General features: G+C 44.8%; 2 protein-coding genes across 2 annotated transcripts; one reads left to right on the top strand and one right to left on the bottom strand.

Annotated features, from left to right (window-relative positions):
* The first annotated feature begins 115 nt into the window (after window positions 1-115).
* LOC121966932 (suppressor of cytokine signaling 7-like) lies at window positions 116-10,690 on the top strand. The gene is given in 12 exon segments (XM_088069312.1): window positions 116-1,961; window positions 1,964-2,205; window positions 2,207-2,325; window positions 4,700-4,761; window positions 4,916-5,020; window positions 5,186-5,314; window positions 5,576-5,715; window positions 5,920-6,088; window positions 6,380-6,508; window positions 6,910-7,045; window positions 7,433-7,701; window positions 8,652-10,690. Coding segments are annotated over 11 exon segments (2,742 nt in total). The 5' UTR covers window positions 116-703; the 3' UTR covers window positions 7,686-7,701; window positions 8,652-10,690.
* Window positions 10,691-13,229: 2,539 nt separating this feature from the next.
* LOC121938160 (uncharacterized) lies at window positions 13,230-17,738 on the bottom strand. The gene is made up of 3 exons (XM_042481439.2): window positions 17,621-17,738; window positions 16,885-16,952; window positions 13,230-16,228 (listed from the first exon to the last, which is right to left on the bottom strand). The coding sequence occupies exon 3, from the start codon at window positions 16,224-16,226 to the stop codon at window positions 14,580-14,582; it is 1,647 nt and encodes a 548-aa protein (XP_042337373.2). The 5' UTR covers window positions 16,227-16,228; window positions 16,885-16,952; window positions 17,621-17,738; the 3' UTR covers window positions 13,230-14,579.
* Window positions 17,739-19,205: the final 1,467 nt, after the last annotated feature.

The raw sequence follows: 19,205 nt of genomic DNA, 5'->3' as shown, positions 1-19,205 counted from the left end.
CAAAATTACAAAACAAAAATAAATAAATTATTATATTAAATTAATTATCTATTTAAAAAAACAACTCCATAATTTATATCTTAAACTAAATAATTGATTAATCGAAATTGATCTGCAGATTTATTAATATCAAAATAATTATTTACTGACGTTAATAATGTTGTAAAATCATATAAAATTACATTTATTTTTACACACACACACACACACACACACACACACACACACACACACAGAGTCCTCCGGTAGTGACGGAGGCTCTCTCTCCGGTAACGGGAAGTGTTGATCAGAGACGATGGAGGTTTCGGTTTCTCCGCTAATCGATCAGCTGATCGATTATTGATGTCGCCGTCGCGCAGCCCCGCGCGCCCCCGTCACCCGCACCGTGTCGTCTCACCGGAGGATGAGTCGGTAGGAGGCTAACAGCGAGCTAACGTTACCGAGCGGCGGCACCGGGCGCTTTCTCCGCTCTGTCCGTGTTCAGCGGAGCCGTACCGACACGACCCGGTCCCGGTGCTCGGTGTTCCGTCAGGCTGCCCGGTGAGCTGCACCGGGAGGATGCAGCCGCGAGCCGCCGTTAGCTGTTTGTTTCTGTCGGTGTTATGTAAGCGCAGACCGTTAGCTCCGTTAGCTCCGTTAGCTGTTGTTAGCCTGGTTAGCTCCGTTAGCTCGGTTAGCTTCCGTTAGCTCGGTTACCGGGAGGATGAATGACGAACTGTCCCCGGACTTCGTGCTGATGCGGCTCGTGTCGGCAGCGGAGTACGACCGACTGGATGAGCCGGAGGAGCTGCTGTCCGGGGGCGGGGGCTTTGGGCCCGTGAAGGCCGCTCTGGGGCACCGGGACTCGGGCGGCCCCTCTCCGGGCCTCGGCTCGGCCTCGCCGCACTACAGCTCCCCGCTGCCTGGGAAAGGCGAGCTGGAAGGCGGGTTGGTGCTGCCGCAGGCCCCGCCGGGTTCCGAGGGGCCGCGGGGGCCCCCCCCGCCGGAGGACTTCACGGCTGCGGCGCAGCGGTTCGTGGACTTCCCGGTGTCTCGCGGGCCGGGGGGCCACGGGTCCTTGATGGTGTTTGAGAACCTGCTGCGGAGCGGGGACCGGATCCTGGACTGTGGACTGGAGCGGGCCCCTCCACAGAGACAGCAGCTGGACTCTGGACCTGAACCCGGCAGCACCGTGGGAACTGGATCCGGAGGGGGGAGGGAGAGCCCTCACAGCGGGCCCCCTGCAGAGGAGCCCCTGCAGCCACGGCCCATGCAGTGGCCCCCGGTCCTCAGACAGTCCCGGAACCCCCAACAGGACAGCCTGGCCCTGGACCCCGGGACCAGCTCGGTGCTGTGCCCACGGCATCGGCTGCTAACAGAGCGGCTGGGGAAGTGGCCCCCAAGCCTGCTGGAGCCGGCCCTGCGGCTGGCCCTGCTGGAGCCCAGGAAGACCTTCTCCCCGGGGGGAGAGGACCCGGTCCTGGCTCTGGCCCGCAGGCTGGGCCAGCTGGGGGAGGGAGGGGAGAGGGGAGGCGGGGTGGAGGAAGCGGGGCCCCCTCTCTCCCGCTGCTCGTGTCACAGCTTGCTGGCCCCGGGGACGGTTGGCGAGGACCCCAGCGAGACCAGCGATGCCCTGCTGGTTCTGGAGGGTCTGGGGTCCGAGGAGGTGGGGCGGCTGGGGGAGGAGGGCGCTGCAGAGAAGGGGAGTCAGTCGGGGGTGGGTGTTGGGGTCTCGTCGGTGGGGACGGGGCCCGTGCTGGCGGGGGGAACCCTGAGCGGTCTGATGCGGCAGGTCCACCGGCTGGCCGAGGAGGCGGGTGTCTGCACCGACCAGAGCTGCCGCTCCTCGCTTGCTGTCCTCGGCGCTGCCGTGTCCCTCCCCCTCTGCGTGGACCCCCGCAGCCCCGTCAGCACTGCCCCCCCATGCCCTTACCCCCCTGCCCGCCCGCAGGCCCTCCAAGCCACCGCAGCAGCTCTCCGGGTCTCCCTGAGCCACTCCCGCCCCTGGCCCCGCCTGCCCCAGCCCCGCACCCCCACCAGCAGCAGTCCCGCTCGCAGCCACAGAGCCGCGCCGCCACCCCCAAACTGGGAGTGGCCTCGGGGGGGCGGGCGGCCTCCCCGCTGGCGGTACCGGAGGGGGGCGGGGAGAAGACAATGAGGGGAAGTCCAGGAAGGGGGTCCCTGAAGGTCCGGCTCAGCAAGCTCTTCAGAACCAAGAGCTCCAGCCCAGAGGGCAGGGGGGCTACTGGACAAGAGGCCGTCCCTCGCCTCGTCCACGTCCTCTGGAGGGAGCCTGCTGGACGTGTGGGGGTCCACCTGCAGCAACACGGAGCCTGACGGCAGCAGGTGAGGACGAGGGGGGGGTTACCTGATAATCGATGAGGATGCTTGTCTCTATGACAACAGGTTAATAAATAAATGAATGATTAAATAAAAAAAAAATAAAAACAGTTCATCCAAACTTTTTCTGTCAGCTGAATGACAGATGAATCAAAATCGGCTGAATAATCAATTTTTAAAAATCAGGCTGATTTACTGATGTTAAAAATGTTGTAAAATGATATCAAAACATTGAGCATTACTAAAAAAATGACAGAAATACAAAAACATTTTTATGAGAAAAATGAATAAATGATCAAATTAATTAATAAAACAAACAAAACAAACAAAAATTTAAGAAAAGAATATTAAATTATAATATGATAAACAATAGAAACAAAATAAAATACACAACTATCAAAATAAAATACTCCTTGGCATAAAAAAATTAAAAAAATGAAAGTTCATCTAAAAATAAAATTCATCAGAGCTAGATAACATTAATCATTACTAAAAAGAATAACAGGAATACTAAAACATATTTTATAAGAACAAAACATGTAAGTAAATAAGTGATCAAATTCAATAACAACAAAAAAACCCATAAAAAATAAAGTAAACGTTCTGATGATGTCATTAACCTATCGGTTGATTACAGATAGGATGCTGGTCACCATGGAAACAGATTCTGAGGCGGCTTAAGGGTGGGATAATCCCGCCTTGAACAGGAAGTGTAAATGTGTCTTGAGACTCGAACCATCACTGCAGACTCTCAGTCGACTGACTTCGAGTCTCGCAGTTGTTATTGCCGGCGTGTTTCAGGGGATGATTTGGTCCCCAGATTTTGCTGCAGAGTGAGCACTCTTGACTTTGAGACTGCTCTTTGATACAGAGAGCTGCAGACGTGCAGGCAGCAACACAGAGGAGGAGAGACCTCCTGCTGAGAGGAGGTGAATTCACAGCTCACGTGACTCCGTACTCCACCGTCTGTTGTTTTAAAACTGGTGTCAGCAAAAAATGTTGTCGCACAAACAAAACGAATCGTCAAATATTCGCACTGAGCTGCCAAATCTGAGAAAACTTTGCTCACACTTCCTGTCAGTCAGTGAATCAGCGTTTGACGTTTGACGCCGAGCTAAAAAACAAACTTCAGATTTTTTGCTCTCTGTTGTCATGGCGATGAGCATCCTTGCTGCTTGTGCGTGAGAGAGAGAGAAAGAGGAAGTGTTGCTATGGTGATGGCATTGCTTGACTCAACACTTGCTGATGAAATAGAGCCCGAAACCATGGCAACAGAGTTTGGATTTTTAGTGAAGTGACAAAGGTGTTGAGGAGGGGGGGGCGTGGCCTCTTGGTGTGTGAAACTGTGATGTCACTGATGACCGTGACGTGACGTGACGTGACGTGACGTGACGTGACGTGACGTGACGTGACGTGACGTGACGTGACGTGACGTGACGTGACGTGACGTGACGTGACGTGACGTGACGTGACGTGACGTGACGTGACGTGACGTGACGTGACGTGACGTGACGTGACGTGACGTGACGTGACATTGTGATGATAGTGGTGATGATAACGGTGATGATGATTGTGATGGTGATGATGATGGTAAAGGTGTTGTGATAGTGATGACAGTGATGATGGTGATGATGGTGATGGTGATGGTGAAGGTGATGTGATGGTGACGATGACAGTGATGAAGGTGATGATGATGGTAATGATGATTGTGATGAGGGTGATGATGGTGATGATGATTATGATGGTGGTGATGATGATGAGGATGATGATGGTGATGATGATGATGAGGGTGATGATGGTGATGATGGTGATGTTGATGATGATGATGGTGATGATGAGGATGATGATGGTGATGGTGATGAGGGTGATGATGATGATGGTGATGGTGATGATGATGATGGTGATGATGATGATGAGGATGATGATGGTGATGATGAGGATGGTGATGATGAGGATGATGATGGTGATGATGATGATGATGAGGATGATGATGGTGATGATGATGATGGTGATGGTGATGGTGATGATGATGATGATGATGATGATGGTGATGGTGATGATGATGATGAGGATGATGATGGTGATGATGAGGATGGTGATGATGAGGATGATGATGGTGATGATGATGGTGATGGATGATGATGAGGATGATGATGGTGATGATGATGATGGTGATGGTGATGATGATGATGATGGTGATGATGATGATGATGGTGATGATGATGATGATGGTGATGATGATGATGGTGATGATGATGATGATGATGATGATGATGGTGATGATGATGATGATGATGATGAGGATGATGATGATGATGAGGATGATGATGATGGTGATGGTGATGATGAAGAATATTCAGTGACTCTCTGTCTCCATCAGGCTGCAGGTGTCCAGACCTCACAGTGCCTTCTCTCCGGTGCCCTTCACACCTGCTTTCACCGGTAACTACACACCTGTGTGTGTGTGTGTGTGTGTGTGTGTGTGTGTGTGTGTGTGTGTGTTTCTAGATTTCTGACACTAACATTTCTGATTCTCACTCTGCTCTAACACTGTGTGTGTGTGTGTGTGTGTGTGTGTGTGTGTGTGTGTGTCCAGGTGAGACGGTGTCTCTGGTTGATGTGGATATTTCTCGGAGGGGGGTGAGCTCTCTCCACCCCCCGACTCCTCCTCCTCCTCCCAGACGGAGCCTCAGTCTGCTCGGTACTTCCTCTTCTTCTTCTTCTTATTTTTCTTCTTCTCTCTGTGTCGTCACTTCCTGTGGTCGTCCCGCCGCTCTCTGCAGGTGTGGACAGGTGTGGACAGGTGTGGACAGGTGTGGACAGGTGTGGACAGGTGTGATCGCTGACGTCTCTGTGTGTCTTGTAGATGATTTCGGGGGTCCCTCTCAGCAGCAGGCTCCGTTCAGTGTGGGGGCGTCCATGCAGTCTCTGCCCCCCCGCCCGCTGGCCCTGCCCCCCTCGCTCAGCACCATCCAGCACAGCCTGGGCCTCAACGGTAACACACACACACACACACACACACACACACACACACAGTGTTAGATCCTGCTGTCTGGACATTAACATAAAGAATATTTGAGATAAGTCTTTTATTTTGGAGATAAGTCTTTTATTTTGGAGAGAAGCCTTTTATTAGTTGTTTTCATTACTGTCATTATAGTTATTGTCATTATTATTATTATTATTATTATTATCCCAGTTTTATTGACCTGATGTTTTGTGTGTGTGCGTGTGTGTGTGTGTGTGTGTTGATCAGACACCTTCCTGAGAGGTTTACCGCGGCCCGTCCCCCTGCGTCCCGACAGTCATCACCCCCCTCCCCGCCTCGCCCCCCGCTGCCCCCTCAGTCGACCCGATGCCGGCAGCTTCGCCACCAGCCTCAGAGAGCTGGAGAAGGTGAGACCAGAGCCACACACACACACGCACACACACACACATACACTCACACACATACACACACTCACCATTGAGTCACAGGTGTGGTAATGAGGGGGCAGAGCTAACCTGTGTCTATGTCTGTCTGTGTGTGTGTGTGTGTGTGTGTGTGTGTGTGTGTGTGCGTGCGTGCGTGCGTGCGTGCGTGCGTGTGTGTGTTTGCAGTGCGGCTGGTACTGGGGACCGATGAACTGGGAGGACGCTGAGATGAAGCTGAAGGGGAAACCTGACGGCTCGTTCCTGGTCAGAGACAGTTCAGACCCGCGATACATCCTGAGCCTGAGCTTCAGGTCGCAGGGGGTCACACACCACACACGCATGGAGCACTACAGAGGTAACACACACACACACACATGCACACACACACACACACTCACTCACTCACACATACACACACACTCACACACTCACTCACTCGCTCACACGCACACACTCACACACACACACACACACAGAGTTGGATGCAGTAAAGGGCTAAAAAGTTACTGAAATCATTTGGAAACACAGACTCGTGATCCAGAACCTTCTGGACTCTGCGGGTCCAGATCCAGTTTACCTGTCTCCTGTTTGTTTCCACCGCCGTAGAGACAGACAGTGTTGTCTCTGTGTCCCCTGTCCTCTGCAGGGACTTTCAGTCTGTGGTGTCACCCAAAGTTTGAGGACCGATGTCACTCCGTGGTCGAGTTCATAGAAAGAGCCATCATGCACTCCAAGAACGGGAAGTTCCTCTACTTCCTGCGCTCACGAGTCCCCGGTAACCAGCCAGCCAATCAGCTCCCACCTGCCTGTCTCCGTCTGTCTCTGTCTCTCTGTCTCCACCCGTCTGTCCCCTCCCACTTGTCTCCACCCGTCTCATCATTTAATCAGATAAATCTGTAAACTGATTATTTTATTTTTAAAATGAGACTGAAACATCCAGCAGCTGTTGTCTTGTTTTGTTAATGTTTTTCTTTTGTTTTGTTTTTTGATTTCTTTTGTAAAATGTATTTCAATGATTAAATATTTTTTGAAAATGTTCTGAAAAAACGAAGAAAGCTACACAATCAGTAAAAGACCAAAGAAAACAGATTTATATTCTTTTTATTTCTGTATCTTTTCTGGGTTTTCTTTAATGTGCTTTATAAATAAAGTTTTCCGGACTGCGTGTGTGTCCAGGTCTGCCCCCGACCCCGGTCCAGCTCCTGTACCCGGTCTCCAGGTTTAGCAGCGTAAAGTCTCTGCAGCATCTCTGTCGCTTCTGCATCCGGCAGCTGGTCCGCATCGACCACATCCAGGAGCTGCCGCTGCCCACGTGAGTGCACGCCGCTGACATCACTGCACGCCGCTGACATCACTGCACGCTGCTGACATCACTGCACGCTGCTGACATCACTGCACGCCGCTGACATCACTGCACGCTGCTGACATCACTGCACGCTGCTGACATCACTGCACGCTGCTGACATCACTGCACGCCGCTGACATCACTGCATCACCTTGAATTTTATTTCATAAGCCTGCATAAGAACACATGATGTGTTCATGCACCGTCAGAAAATTTAAAATCCAATGACAATTTCATTTTTGTTCCTTAAAAATCACCAAAATCATCAAAAAAGTATAAAGATATTAAGTACTGCGTGTGTTGGCGGCTCTGAGTGTTTTCTAACACGTTCACGATGATCCGCTCCTTCTTCAGGCCTCTCATCTCCTACCTGAGGAAGTTTTACTACTACGACCCCGAAGAGGAGATCAGCCCCTCCCTCAAGGACAGAGGACCAGAGTCCAGCCACCAGCAGGAGGTCCAACCAGGAGTCCAGCAGGAGGTCCAGATAGAGGTCCAGCTGGAAGTGCAGCCAAGTAACCAGCCGGGGGTCCAGCAGGAGGTCCAGCAGGAGGTCCAGCAGGAGGTCCAACAGGAGGTCCAGCAGGAGGTCCAGTCTCAGACGTAGCACTGGAGACTCAGACGTGAGTTGCAATTTACGAGATCTGAGTTATCAATGAGGTTTTGTGACTGCGGTCGTGATCAATAATGTGATCAGTCAGATCGATAAATAACTTTTCAGTTTGTATTTTGAAATCTTGGTACTTCTGTTTGATCATCTTAAACCGCGATTCCAGAAACGTCTGGACGCTGTTGAAAATGTCAATAAAAACAGAAGTCAGAGATTAAGTGTGTCGACGCACATTCAGCAGGACGTGACGTCACGTTTGAGATTCGAACTGTCAGCAGGGACACTCAGCCCGCTTTACCCGGGGGCCACTTTTACACAGTGACAGGGGGCCAGGGGCCACGCGCAGCGGCCCCGTACACGTTTCTAGGATTTCAGAATCTAAGATTTTAGGACATTTCTAGGATTTTAGGACGTTTATAGGATTTTAGGACGTTTATAGGATTTCAAGACGTTTTCAAGATTTTAGGACATTTCTAGGATTTTAGGACTTTTTAAGACTTTAGGACATTTTAAGATTTTAGGGCATTTCTAGGATTTTGGAATGTTTCCTCGGATTTTAGGACATTTTTGAGATTTTTGGACGTTTGTAGGATTTTAGGACATTAGAGTCTTACTTAGCTAGGCCCTCTGTCGGGGGTGCGGGGGCTCTATTTTAATACTGTTTTATGCACTCTGGCACCTTATGGACACTAAAAGGATGAAATACTATAATTCCCAGAGTCAATCACTTTATTTTTATTGTTTGGGGTGGCACCATGGACCCTATCAGGGGCCAGATTTGGCCCTCAGGCCGTAGGTTGACTGTCGATGGCCTTCAGTTAACAGCAAATCAGCAAGACTTTTTAATGAGATTTTCTGATGAAAAGTAATAGAAATATTGAACAGTTTGACTTTCAGATCTAATCACTGAATCAATGAACCTGTTTTCTTCTTCTTCTTCTTCTTCTTCTTCTTCTTCTGCAGTTCTTTTCTTTTCTTTGTTTTTTCCGGACACTCAATCAGCTGACTGATGGACAAATATTCAAACTGGACACACAGACTCTCAGCCAATCAGCTCCCTTGCTCAGTCCTGTATCGGGGCGGGTTTCAGATGATCCACCCTCCTCCGAGCGCTCTGATTGGCTCTCTCCCACGTGGAGTTGACGGGGGAGGGACAGGGGATGTGGAGACCCCGCCTCTCTCATGATGTCATCATTGAGCAGCTGGACTAACAATGACATCACTGTTAGCCAAGACGCTTAAAAAAAAAAACAAAGACCCTCGACGTGAGGAAACATCCGTCACCTTTAGGATCCTTTAACCCTTTCAGACCTGGAGTGACTTTTCCTTCACAAGAATTTAACCCTTTGAAATGTGAGCAAAAAAAAGGTTTGATTTCTCTGAACAGCTCGAAAAAAGAAATAAGCAACTTGGCATGAAAGATGATATGAGGAAACGACCTGAAAATAATTTTATAAAGAGAAAGAATCACTAGAAAAATATTACGAAAACTATAATTAATATATTTATTTATTTAAAATTTGGTTACAGAAAAAAATATTTATATTTATTACTTCTGTTTCGTCTCCTGTTTTTTCCTTGTGTTTATTTCATTTCTGTTTTTCTTTTTTTGTGCTCATTTTAGGTAATTTTCTTGTACATTTTTACTAATTTCTTTTGTGGTTTTTGGGTCATTTCTTATAAGTTCAATGCCTCTTCCATGTTTTTGAGAGAAATCAAGCGTATTTCCTCAGGTTTCAAAGGGTTAACTTCCAACACAAACATGAAAACGTATTCAGAAGGTCTTCAGAGCGTCACAGTTCGTGGCGGTTCAGATTGGGCGCGGTGAGTCTCATCTCGACGTCAGGACGACTCGGCGCTGAACGCTCATGAAATGTGACAGAGGAGTTTTTCTGGAATAATTCACAGTTAGGAATTTTGTTTCTTCACAGTTTGTTCGCTTGTTAGCTGAACTGTCGTTGTTTTAACAGATCGTTATTATCAGATGTTATTTATTACCATTTTTAATAATGTTTTCCAAATTATTTTCTGATCAGAGTTTCCAGAGAAATCGGAGGAAACATGAATGTCGAAACAAGTCAGTGCTGCCGGCTGGTTACACTCCTGTAACTCCTCCCTCCACCAGCAGGGACCACAGGCTGCCCTCTGATGGTGCCAGCTGTGCACTACATACAATGAGTTTAACCCTTTGAAACCTGGACCGACATCACTTTGCTTTGTGCTGCTTTTAGACGCCTTTCACAAGTATTCAAACCTCGGAAATCGGAGCAAATTGGTTTCATTTCATTCAAGAAGCAACTTTGAAAGAAACGAGTATATTTAGAAAATTATATGTATTTAACAAAAATATTAAATTATTTAGAGTCATCATAATTATACTTTAAAAATTATGTTACAGAACTATAATTACTATACCTGTATAGGTTTTTAAGCACTTTTTTCAGGTCATTTCCTTTGTTTTTGTTTGACCTTTTTTTTTTTGCTATTTTTCAAGTAATTTTCTTTTTTTGTGTGTTTTGTTTTGTGCATTTCTGGATCATTTTTCATGACTCATCGCCCTCTTCCCAGGTTTTTAAATGAGAGGAAGCCAATTTGCTCAGGATTCAAAGGGTTAATAGTAAGAGGAGCACCTGGGTGTCTGAGAAGCAGACCTCTGGTGTCCTCTGATGCTGTCTCGGGTTCCCTGCAGGTCTCGGGTGGCGTGCAGGTCTTGGGTTCCCTGCAGGTCTTGGGTGGCATTCAGGTCTTTAGATTCTGGTTCAGTTCTGGTGGAAACTGTCTTTCAGCCCAAAAACAAACGCATGTTTGAATGTTTTTAGTGCCGTGATGAAGGACAGCCGTATCGGGTGAATGAGGGGACAGTTTGTCAAACGCTGGACGGACTCGATCAGTCGGATCCTAAAGGTGACCGGCCGCACGCCGCTGCGGCAGCACTACCAAAAAATACAAAAAAGAAGAAGAGGAGTTACCGTGACGACTACTGAACTGATGTCAGCACTTCCTGACGTTTCACTGGAGCGAGCCGGGCGGACTCTTCCTGCTGCAGACTGGTTCTGTCCCAGCAGCAGAGACTGGGGACACTGGGACTGGAGCGCCCCGCGGGGACACTTCCATGATGTCAAACAGTGAGGGGGGTTTGTGGGGGGGGGGGCACAATAAGTAAAAAAACTGCACTGTGAGGGACGGCGAGCTGCGGGGGTGAAGTGTGACGTCATCACGTGTCGTCTGAGGTCACGGCGTGTTTTTTCTGTGCAGTCAGCTGTTAATAAACAGTGTGGGCGGGACCGACGCTCTGACTCATCTGTCCATCATTTCTGCCGTCACATAAACACGATTTATCATCTTCACAGCTCCCGAATTTAGGCTTTTTTTAAAATTCAGACAAACTTCTTTAACCCTTTGAAACCTGGACGGACTTAAGTTTCTTCGTGCTGATTTTCTTTACAAGAATTTCAACCTTTGAAACTCTTAAAAACACAACAACACACGAGACACGTGACACGAGACACTTTACACGAGACACTTTACAGGAGACACTTTACACGAGACACTTTACACGAGACACTTTACACGAGACACTTTACACGAGACACGTGACACGAGACACTTTACACGAGACACTACACGAGACACGTGACACGAGACACGTGACACGAGACACTTTACACGAGACACGTGACACTTTACACGAGACACTTTACACGAGACACTTTACACGAGACACTTTACACGAGACACTTTACAGGAGACACTTTACACGAGACACTTTACAGGAGACACTTTACACGAGACACTTTACACGAGACACTTTACAGGAGACACTACACGAGACACTTTACAGGAGACACTTTACACGAGACACTTTACAGGAGACACTTTACACGAGACACTTTACAGGAGACACTTTACAGGACACACTTTACAAGAAACAAACCACAAACTGAGACAAGTGAGGACCAGACAAGACAAAAATGAGTTTACTACTACTACTGCTGCCACCACTACCACTACTGCTCCTACTACTTCTACACATACCACTACTACTAGTGCTACTACAGCTACCACTGCTACTTCTACTACTACTACTACAGCTACTACTACTGCTCCTACTACTTCTACATGTACTACTTCTAATAGTTATTGTTGTTTCATTACAGGCACTGCTCATACTCCTTCTACTACTTCTACAGTTACTCTTACCAATACTACTAATACTACTACTACTTAGAAGTAATGCTACCAATGCTAATACTAATATTGTTATTTCATTTCAGGTATTGCTCCTCCTACCACTACTTGTAGTACCACTACTGCTACTAGTAGTAGTAGTAGTACAACTAGTTCTACCAATACTAGTACTACTAGAACTACTACTAATAGTTATTATTATTTTATTTCAGGTACTGCCCTCACCACTATTATTATTGTTAATAACGATTATTATTGTTAACATTGTATCTATATTTATTCTGTGTTAATATTATTAACTGTTTCATCTGTTTGGTTGTTTTCTGCTTGTTTGGTTTTCTTCTTTTTTTTTCTTTTAACATTTAACGTCTCAGTTCTTCTTTTGTGTTTTTTAAAGTCGAGCCAATTTGCCAAAGTTTCAAAGGGTTAAAAAGAAACAACATTTGAGTGATTGGGAAAACAGAAAAAAATCGCGTTAATATTTCCAGAGGTGGCAGAAGTACTCTGATCCTTTACCTCAGTGAATAAATTAGAAATAATAATTGTGATAATAATAATAAAGCTCTCAACATGCAGAGCAGTTTAAAATAATAAATAAATAATATCGATCAATGACTGTAAAATGTGACTGAATGTTTGATCGGTTCGTGCTGTTGGTGACACATTAGTCGAATCAAACCATTCACTGAGGACCGTAAATATCTAATAATCTGATTTATTAATGAGTCGTCTGAGCTGTGATTGATCATTGATCATTGATCATGGAGATTCAAATCTAAAAGAAAGAAGACGACAAAATTTGAAAAGTTTAATCAGTTTTTACTTTATTTCGTCATTTTGTTCAAAGACTGTCCACAATTTAACCGACTCAGCAAAGAGAGTGTCTTTGATTATTGATTAATGATCAGAACATTTGATTTAAAGCTGATACACAAAAATCACTCAGTTCAAATACCTTTATTTATGCAGATTCTTTATTATTTTAAGGATCTTTATGTTTTTTATGCATAAAAAGTTTCATCTAACGTTCAGAGAATGTTTTAAGGATGTTATCATTTAAAATAATGTTCCTGTGAGTCGTAACGTTTTTGTGATGTTGAGAGGTGACAAATCAGAGCATGTTTTTTCTTATAAAACGCTCCCGCAATGTTACATGAGAACAAAGGAAGAACGTTTTCAAAGCAACATTCAGAAAATGTTATTGAGATTACAGAACTTTTTTTTTTAGATGAAAATGTAACGTGAAATGTTACCTGAACTTTAAAAAGAACGTTCTGGGAACGAAAAGAAAATTTTACTTAAACATTGTATTGAACATTATCAGAACATTTTTAGAACCACAAACTGCTGGCTTGGTAGTCACTAAATTTGCAAACATTTCTAAAATGCAGTTTTCTTTTTGTTATTATGGGATGTTTAATGTAGATTGATGTGGAGAGAATGAATCACTCTTGAGGACCGGGACAAAAAGATTTTTAGGCTGCAGTTTTTGATTTTCACTCTTTACTTAGTTTGATCGAAAATAATTGAAAAGTTGAAAGTCTTGACAGTTAAAATGTAAAACGGGCCGACTTCAACAACATGATGAATGTCAGAGGGAAAATCTGACAATCTGAGTCAACAAAAAGTTATATATTTAAAAAATTCACAGCAGTCGTATTGAGGACACGTTTTAGGGTTCTGTTGACCCTTTAAAACCTGAGCCACTTTGCTGCATATCTTTAAAAGACATGAGAAGAAAACAATGAGCAACTTAAGAGAAAGTTAGTAAGAAATTTGTAAAAAGTAAAAAATAAAAATAAAAAACAAAAAAAAATAACAAAAAAATTGAAAAAAAAGAAAGGAGAGAGGGACATTAAGTAATTAAAAAATATGTGAAATTTTAAAAATAAAAATAAACGATACTTCTGTAACATACTTTTAAATATGTAATAATTGAAACATTCAATTTTCAAAATTTTTCGACTTCTTAAAAAAAAGAAATCTACAAAGTTCTTGCAGTTTTCAGGATTTCTCTTTCCACGTTGCTCATTGTGTTTTTCCTCGTGTGTTCAAAGGAAATCTGACAGTTTGACTTGTGAAGGACCTCTGAAGGCAGCACAAGGGAACTGCTGTCAATCCAGGTTTTAAAGGGTTAATGAAAATCAAAGAGCTTTTTATTTAGTTTGGGTTTAGGGGGTGTTAGGAGTTTGTTTTGGTTGTGACTCACCAGGCAGCAAATTTATTTAATGATTCTATCAAAAACTGGAAAGTTTAGCAAAACTCGAGCAGCATTCACACGTTTGTTTGGAAATCGGGAAACGAGTCGAGTCTTCAGGAAAAGCTTTACCTCTTTTGTTCCTGATTAAAATTCACAACATTTTCATAAAAAATATATCTCATTGATGATTTTAGTGAATTTTTGCACAGACATTTATTAATATTGCAAGTTTGTGAATTCTTGGTGAGTGTTTGCTGGCTCGGGGTTTAGACATTAAAAAAAAATTAAACGATCAAAACATTTTCAAAATCATATTAATTTCAGATATAGAAATACTTTTTAAAAAATGATGTTTCACTCCAGAAGTGGAATCAGTGTGTTGGTAATTTTTTATTTTAATTTTTTTTTATTTTAATGCGTTGGACATGAGTCGTCCCAGGTCTCAGGAGTGGGTGAGTTAAGTGAACGCTCTGGACGTGACGATTAAAGGTCAGCTGCGTTTGTTACAGGGCGGGGCACGTGTTGTTAAGGATGGCGTCCAGTTTCGTCTCCATGGCTTTCAGTTTGGCGCTGATGGTGGTGATGTCGGGCACCATGCGGCCGGCATTGATCGCCGGGATGTCTTTGGACTCCAGCTCCGTTTCACATCTGTCTCCATAGTAGTTGTCGGGACACTCGCACAGATGTTCACTGGATTTGCCCAGCCTCTTGCACTCTCCTCTCTCACATTGGTTGGCGGGGCAGGGGTCGACGGTTCGAGAGTAAAAAATGGACATAGAGTAGAGGTTCCTACCCGTCTTACACTGCAAGTGCATCATGCTGTCAGGGGCTTCAAGCCAGTCGTTATCGTTAGTAGCATATGTGCTCTTAACGTACTCTCTGAGGGGAACTCCATGCACCAATATATTGCAGTCCTGGATCTGCTGCAGGATGATCTTGCACGGCGTAAAGTCGGGGGCAAGGAATGGACCAAACGGGGGCGTTTTCATTGGGTTACAGTCTTTCACTGCCTTTATGACTTCGTCTCTGTAAGTCTCCCCTCCTTTCTCAACATAGCTCACAGCGATGGTGATCGGATTCGCTTCGGCTTTAATGACTTCACTGAAGAACACGTGATAGTAATCCTGGTCTGTGTCGGAGTTGAAGACCAGAACCACCCAGTAGTACCAGTAGTACTTCTTATCCAGAAAGTTTTTCACCTCCTCAGCCACGACTCTCTTGTTGCTGGGATCGAGAGCTTTGCCAATCTCCTCCACGTCCTTCTGCAGGTATTGCTGGTAGTTGTTGACGCAGAACTCGATGGCCGAAATCTGAGCACTGGAGACGTTCTTAAACATTTCGGTGTATTGAGCATTGATGCCCGCCTGTTGGAGGCCGATCAGTTTCCAGTAGAGCTGGTTGAGCAACATCCCCTTCCACAGCAGACTGCTGAAGTACAGGTTATATCTGCCAATCTCACGGACATCACATTTAAACTTCTTCCTCAGCAGGAGGTTGAGGTTCCCGCTGAGCGACATGTCGCTGACCGTCAGGTAGTGGTAGAGGTTGGCCACGCTGGCCTCGGTTGCCGTGTTCTCGTAGTATTTGGTGAAAACCTCGGCCAGTCTCAGATTGTTGTCCTCGCTCTCCGTCAACTCGCTGTTCTCACGAAACTCATTGAACTTCTTCCAGGCGTTGAGGATGCGGACCTCGTCCTGAGAGTAGACGCTGGCATAGTTGAACCATTCCACGTCAGTCGCCAGGTTAGAGATCTGGACGGAGAGCGAGTCCAGCTTCTTGTTGACCTCAGCAAAGCCCGCCCTGAGCTCCGTCAGAGGGTTGTCTTGAGGGATGAAGATCAAGACCAGGTTGAGAAAAGAGGAGACCAGACCTGTGATACCGGGCGCCAAGCTGGCCAAGTTGGCGATACTCTTTATCACAGCTGACACGGTCCTTGTGTTACTCTTTCCTACCACGTCTTTGACGACGGCCAGGGATTCCTTCAACATAGTCACAGATGCTGACACTTTCTCTCTGGTGCCGGAAGGCATGTCTCTCCTCACCCTGTGGGGGGCCGAGAGGTCATGTGACCGAGCTGAGGAGGTCGTCCAGTAGAGAAGAAAGATCATTGAAGCCAACACCGCTGAGGCGGAGAGCCGAGAGAACGCCATGACTGCAACACAGACAACATGACATGGAGTCATCTCAGGTCTTTTTTTAAGTCATTTTGTCCCTGTGCTTGTTTTTAGTCTCTGTGAGGTTGTGTCTGCAAACCTAAACTTTTCATCACATATCAGAGGGAGTGTTGTATGTGCAAAGCTTTTAATACGATATCTTACAAAAAGTTCTGCACATATGACTGTAAATCTGAAGACAGCTCGTATATCTTATGAAATGTTATACCCATACAATTGTTTGTATATCTTATGAAAGGTTATGCACATTCAACTGTTTGTATAGCCGATGAAAAGTTAAATAAATATGACAGTTCATACATCTTACAACAGTTGATATATCCTAGAAAAAGTTATCCACATACAGCTGTTTGTACTTATTACGATAGTTCATATAATACAAAAAGTAATGCACATATATCTTATAAAAAAGTTATGCACATACAATAGCTTGTTTGATATTTTACAAAAAGTTATGCGGTAAGATGAACCATTGTTTCATGTCCTCAAACCATCCTCTAGATTTCCTCAGCTGCTCCCTTATTTATTTGACTTTATAGACAAATGTAAGACTGATTTAAAAAATGAAAATGGACTAAAGTGAAAATTCCCTTCAGAGGCTCGGACGTATCAGTGGTGTCAGCATTGTTTGCACCTGTTCTCTGAAGGAGTCACTTCTCTTCTTTACAGCTACAGGTGAAGCCGAATTCTTTCAGGTATTATCTATAATTTAGATAAAGAAAAACTGTAAATGTCCATCATTCAGTTGGGTAACACTTCATAATAATTATCTTTGGAACATTTAAAGTTTATTAAGCTTTTGAAACCTGAGAAAATCGGCCTGATTTACTTGAAAAACATGGAAAGAAGGCGACTTAAAAAGAAACAACCCAGAAATGAGCAAGAAATTAGTAAAAAGTATAAGTATTAAAGAAATGTACCTGAAAAAAAGAAAAAAATAACCAAGAAGTGCTTACATATTATAACAATTCTGTAACATGATTTTAAATGTATAGTTTAAATAATTTAACATACTGTTTTTACCTAGTTCCCTATGAATCTTTTCCTGTTTTTTTGAAAGAAATCAAGCCAACATTCTCCAGGTTTCAAAGGGTTTTTCGAAGGTAACAAATCAGAAAATTAAAATTAAAATTAGTGATGACTCACTATTAGTTATGCTATAACTTTTTAATCCATTTGTAAAATGTAGACAAACATTACACAGATTATTTGGTGCTATAATAAAACTGCAAATGATAATAATAACTTGTTAAAAATAATCTGTCGTGCACGTTTAAACACTGAGTCATGATCAAATCATGTTAATAAACACAGTATTAATTAACCATTTCAGAGCTCCTGTCAGTGTTCAGGAGGATAAAAAGTGGTACCTGAGGTCCGAGGTCTGCACAGCGTTCAGCGGTGGAGTGTAACGTTCACACACACTGCAGCTTTTATACCGTCAGCTTTCCTCCTACAGACGTCACGCTGCGTGTTAACCCTTCATCGCCTGACTAAATATGGACAGCAAGCCGGCCGAGGACGCTTTATCTCCTCCATCAAGCTGTTACTCAACCGCAGAGCTGCGAGGACACTTTCAGTCATCACTTTTTCACGATTGTCATCTACGATTTTTTAACCTCCTCATCGTCCCAACACAACTTTATCTACAGCTCTGCTCAGAGACGGACGTCCCACTCTGATACAGGACTGAAGACCTGTCTCCACCAAGTGGTCCGCTTCAGTCCACTTCAGTCTGCTTCAGTCCACTTCAATCCATTGAAATCCGCTTCAGTCAACTTCATGTCCGTTGACATTAGAACGTTTTTTTTGTGTTTCTTATTGTCCCCATTTTTGGTCCCTGTCTGTTGAGGCACGAGGATATAATGGGTGGAGGCCAGAGCGCTGTGGTCTGTGGACAGGTAGGTAGAGAACCATCCCTCTGTCGATGGGTCTGTAGAGAGCTGTCCTTCTGATTAAAGGTCGGTTGAGAACCGTCCCTCTGTCGACAGATCGATAGAGCTGTCCCTCTGTTTAGGAGTCTGTAGAGAACCGTCCCCTCTGTTTAGGAGTCTGTAGAGAACCGTCCCTCTGTTTAGGAGTTGGTAGAGAACCGTCCCCTCTGTTTAGGAGTTGGTAGAGAACCGTCCCCTCTGTTTAGGAGTCTGTAGAGAACCGTCCCTCTGCTCAGAGCCGAGTTGCAGCTGCTTTCTCTGTTCAAACAAAAGCATGTTTTGTAGTTTAAAGCTTCTGGAATCTGGAAATGTGTCTTGAAACACCAAGAATTCACATTTTCTATCAAAGTTGAGTCTCATGAAGTTTCTACAAAAATCTGAATGTATACGTATACAAATAAATGTTCCAGGCCATCAGAAAAGTGAATGTAAAACAGATGATTTTTTGGATAACAGCAATTTTCCAGACTGTGTGGGCAGATCACTGTTTGGTTGGCCTCCTCAGATCCCACCTTTGTCACCTGTCTCTGGCAGAGCACCCAGAGTCGCTCTGACACTCCCAGAGTACGGCGCTCTGGATGACTGAACGGTTAATTCTAACAGCGCTCCACTTTGTGTCGCTGCGGCACTCAGAGTGTTTCTAAACTATTGAAATGAGCGTTGAGAGATTTGTGTTCATCATATTAAATTATTTTTATTTACGTCCCCATTTTCTTTGCTTGTTTTTCTTCTAATTTTAGCTGATTTTCTTGTCCTTTTAAATAATTAATTTCTTGCTAATCTGCTCACTGACTTCTAGTATTTTTGGAGATCAAGCCAAATTACTCTGGTTTGAAAGGGTTAATCATCTCATCAGAGAGACCCACTCCAGCCGTTTGTGTTTTGCTCTGAAGATGTCGACATGCCGCCCTGCTCTGTTCCTCCATGTTCCTCTGAATCAGCGCTGAGGAGGAAGTGAAACAGAGTGACATTTCTGCGGTTTATCAGTGAAAGTTTGAAGCTGCAGACTCACTGATGACCA

This window comes from Plectropomus leopardus, chromosome 18 (genome assembly GCF_026936395.1).
Source record: "Plectropomus leopardus strain MGB_pleo_1.0 chromosome 18, ASM2693639v1, whole genome shotgun sequence".
NCBI lineage: Eukaryota > Metazoa > Chordata > Actinopteri > Perciformes > Serranidae > Plectropomus > Plectropomus leopardus.
Note: the sequence above shows the minus strand (reverse complement) of the source record. Positions and strands in the feature narration are given on the sequence as shown.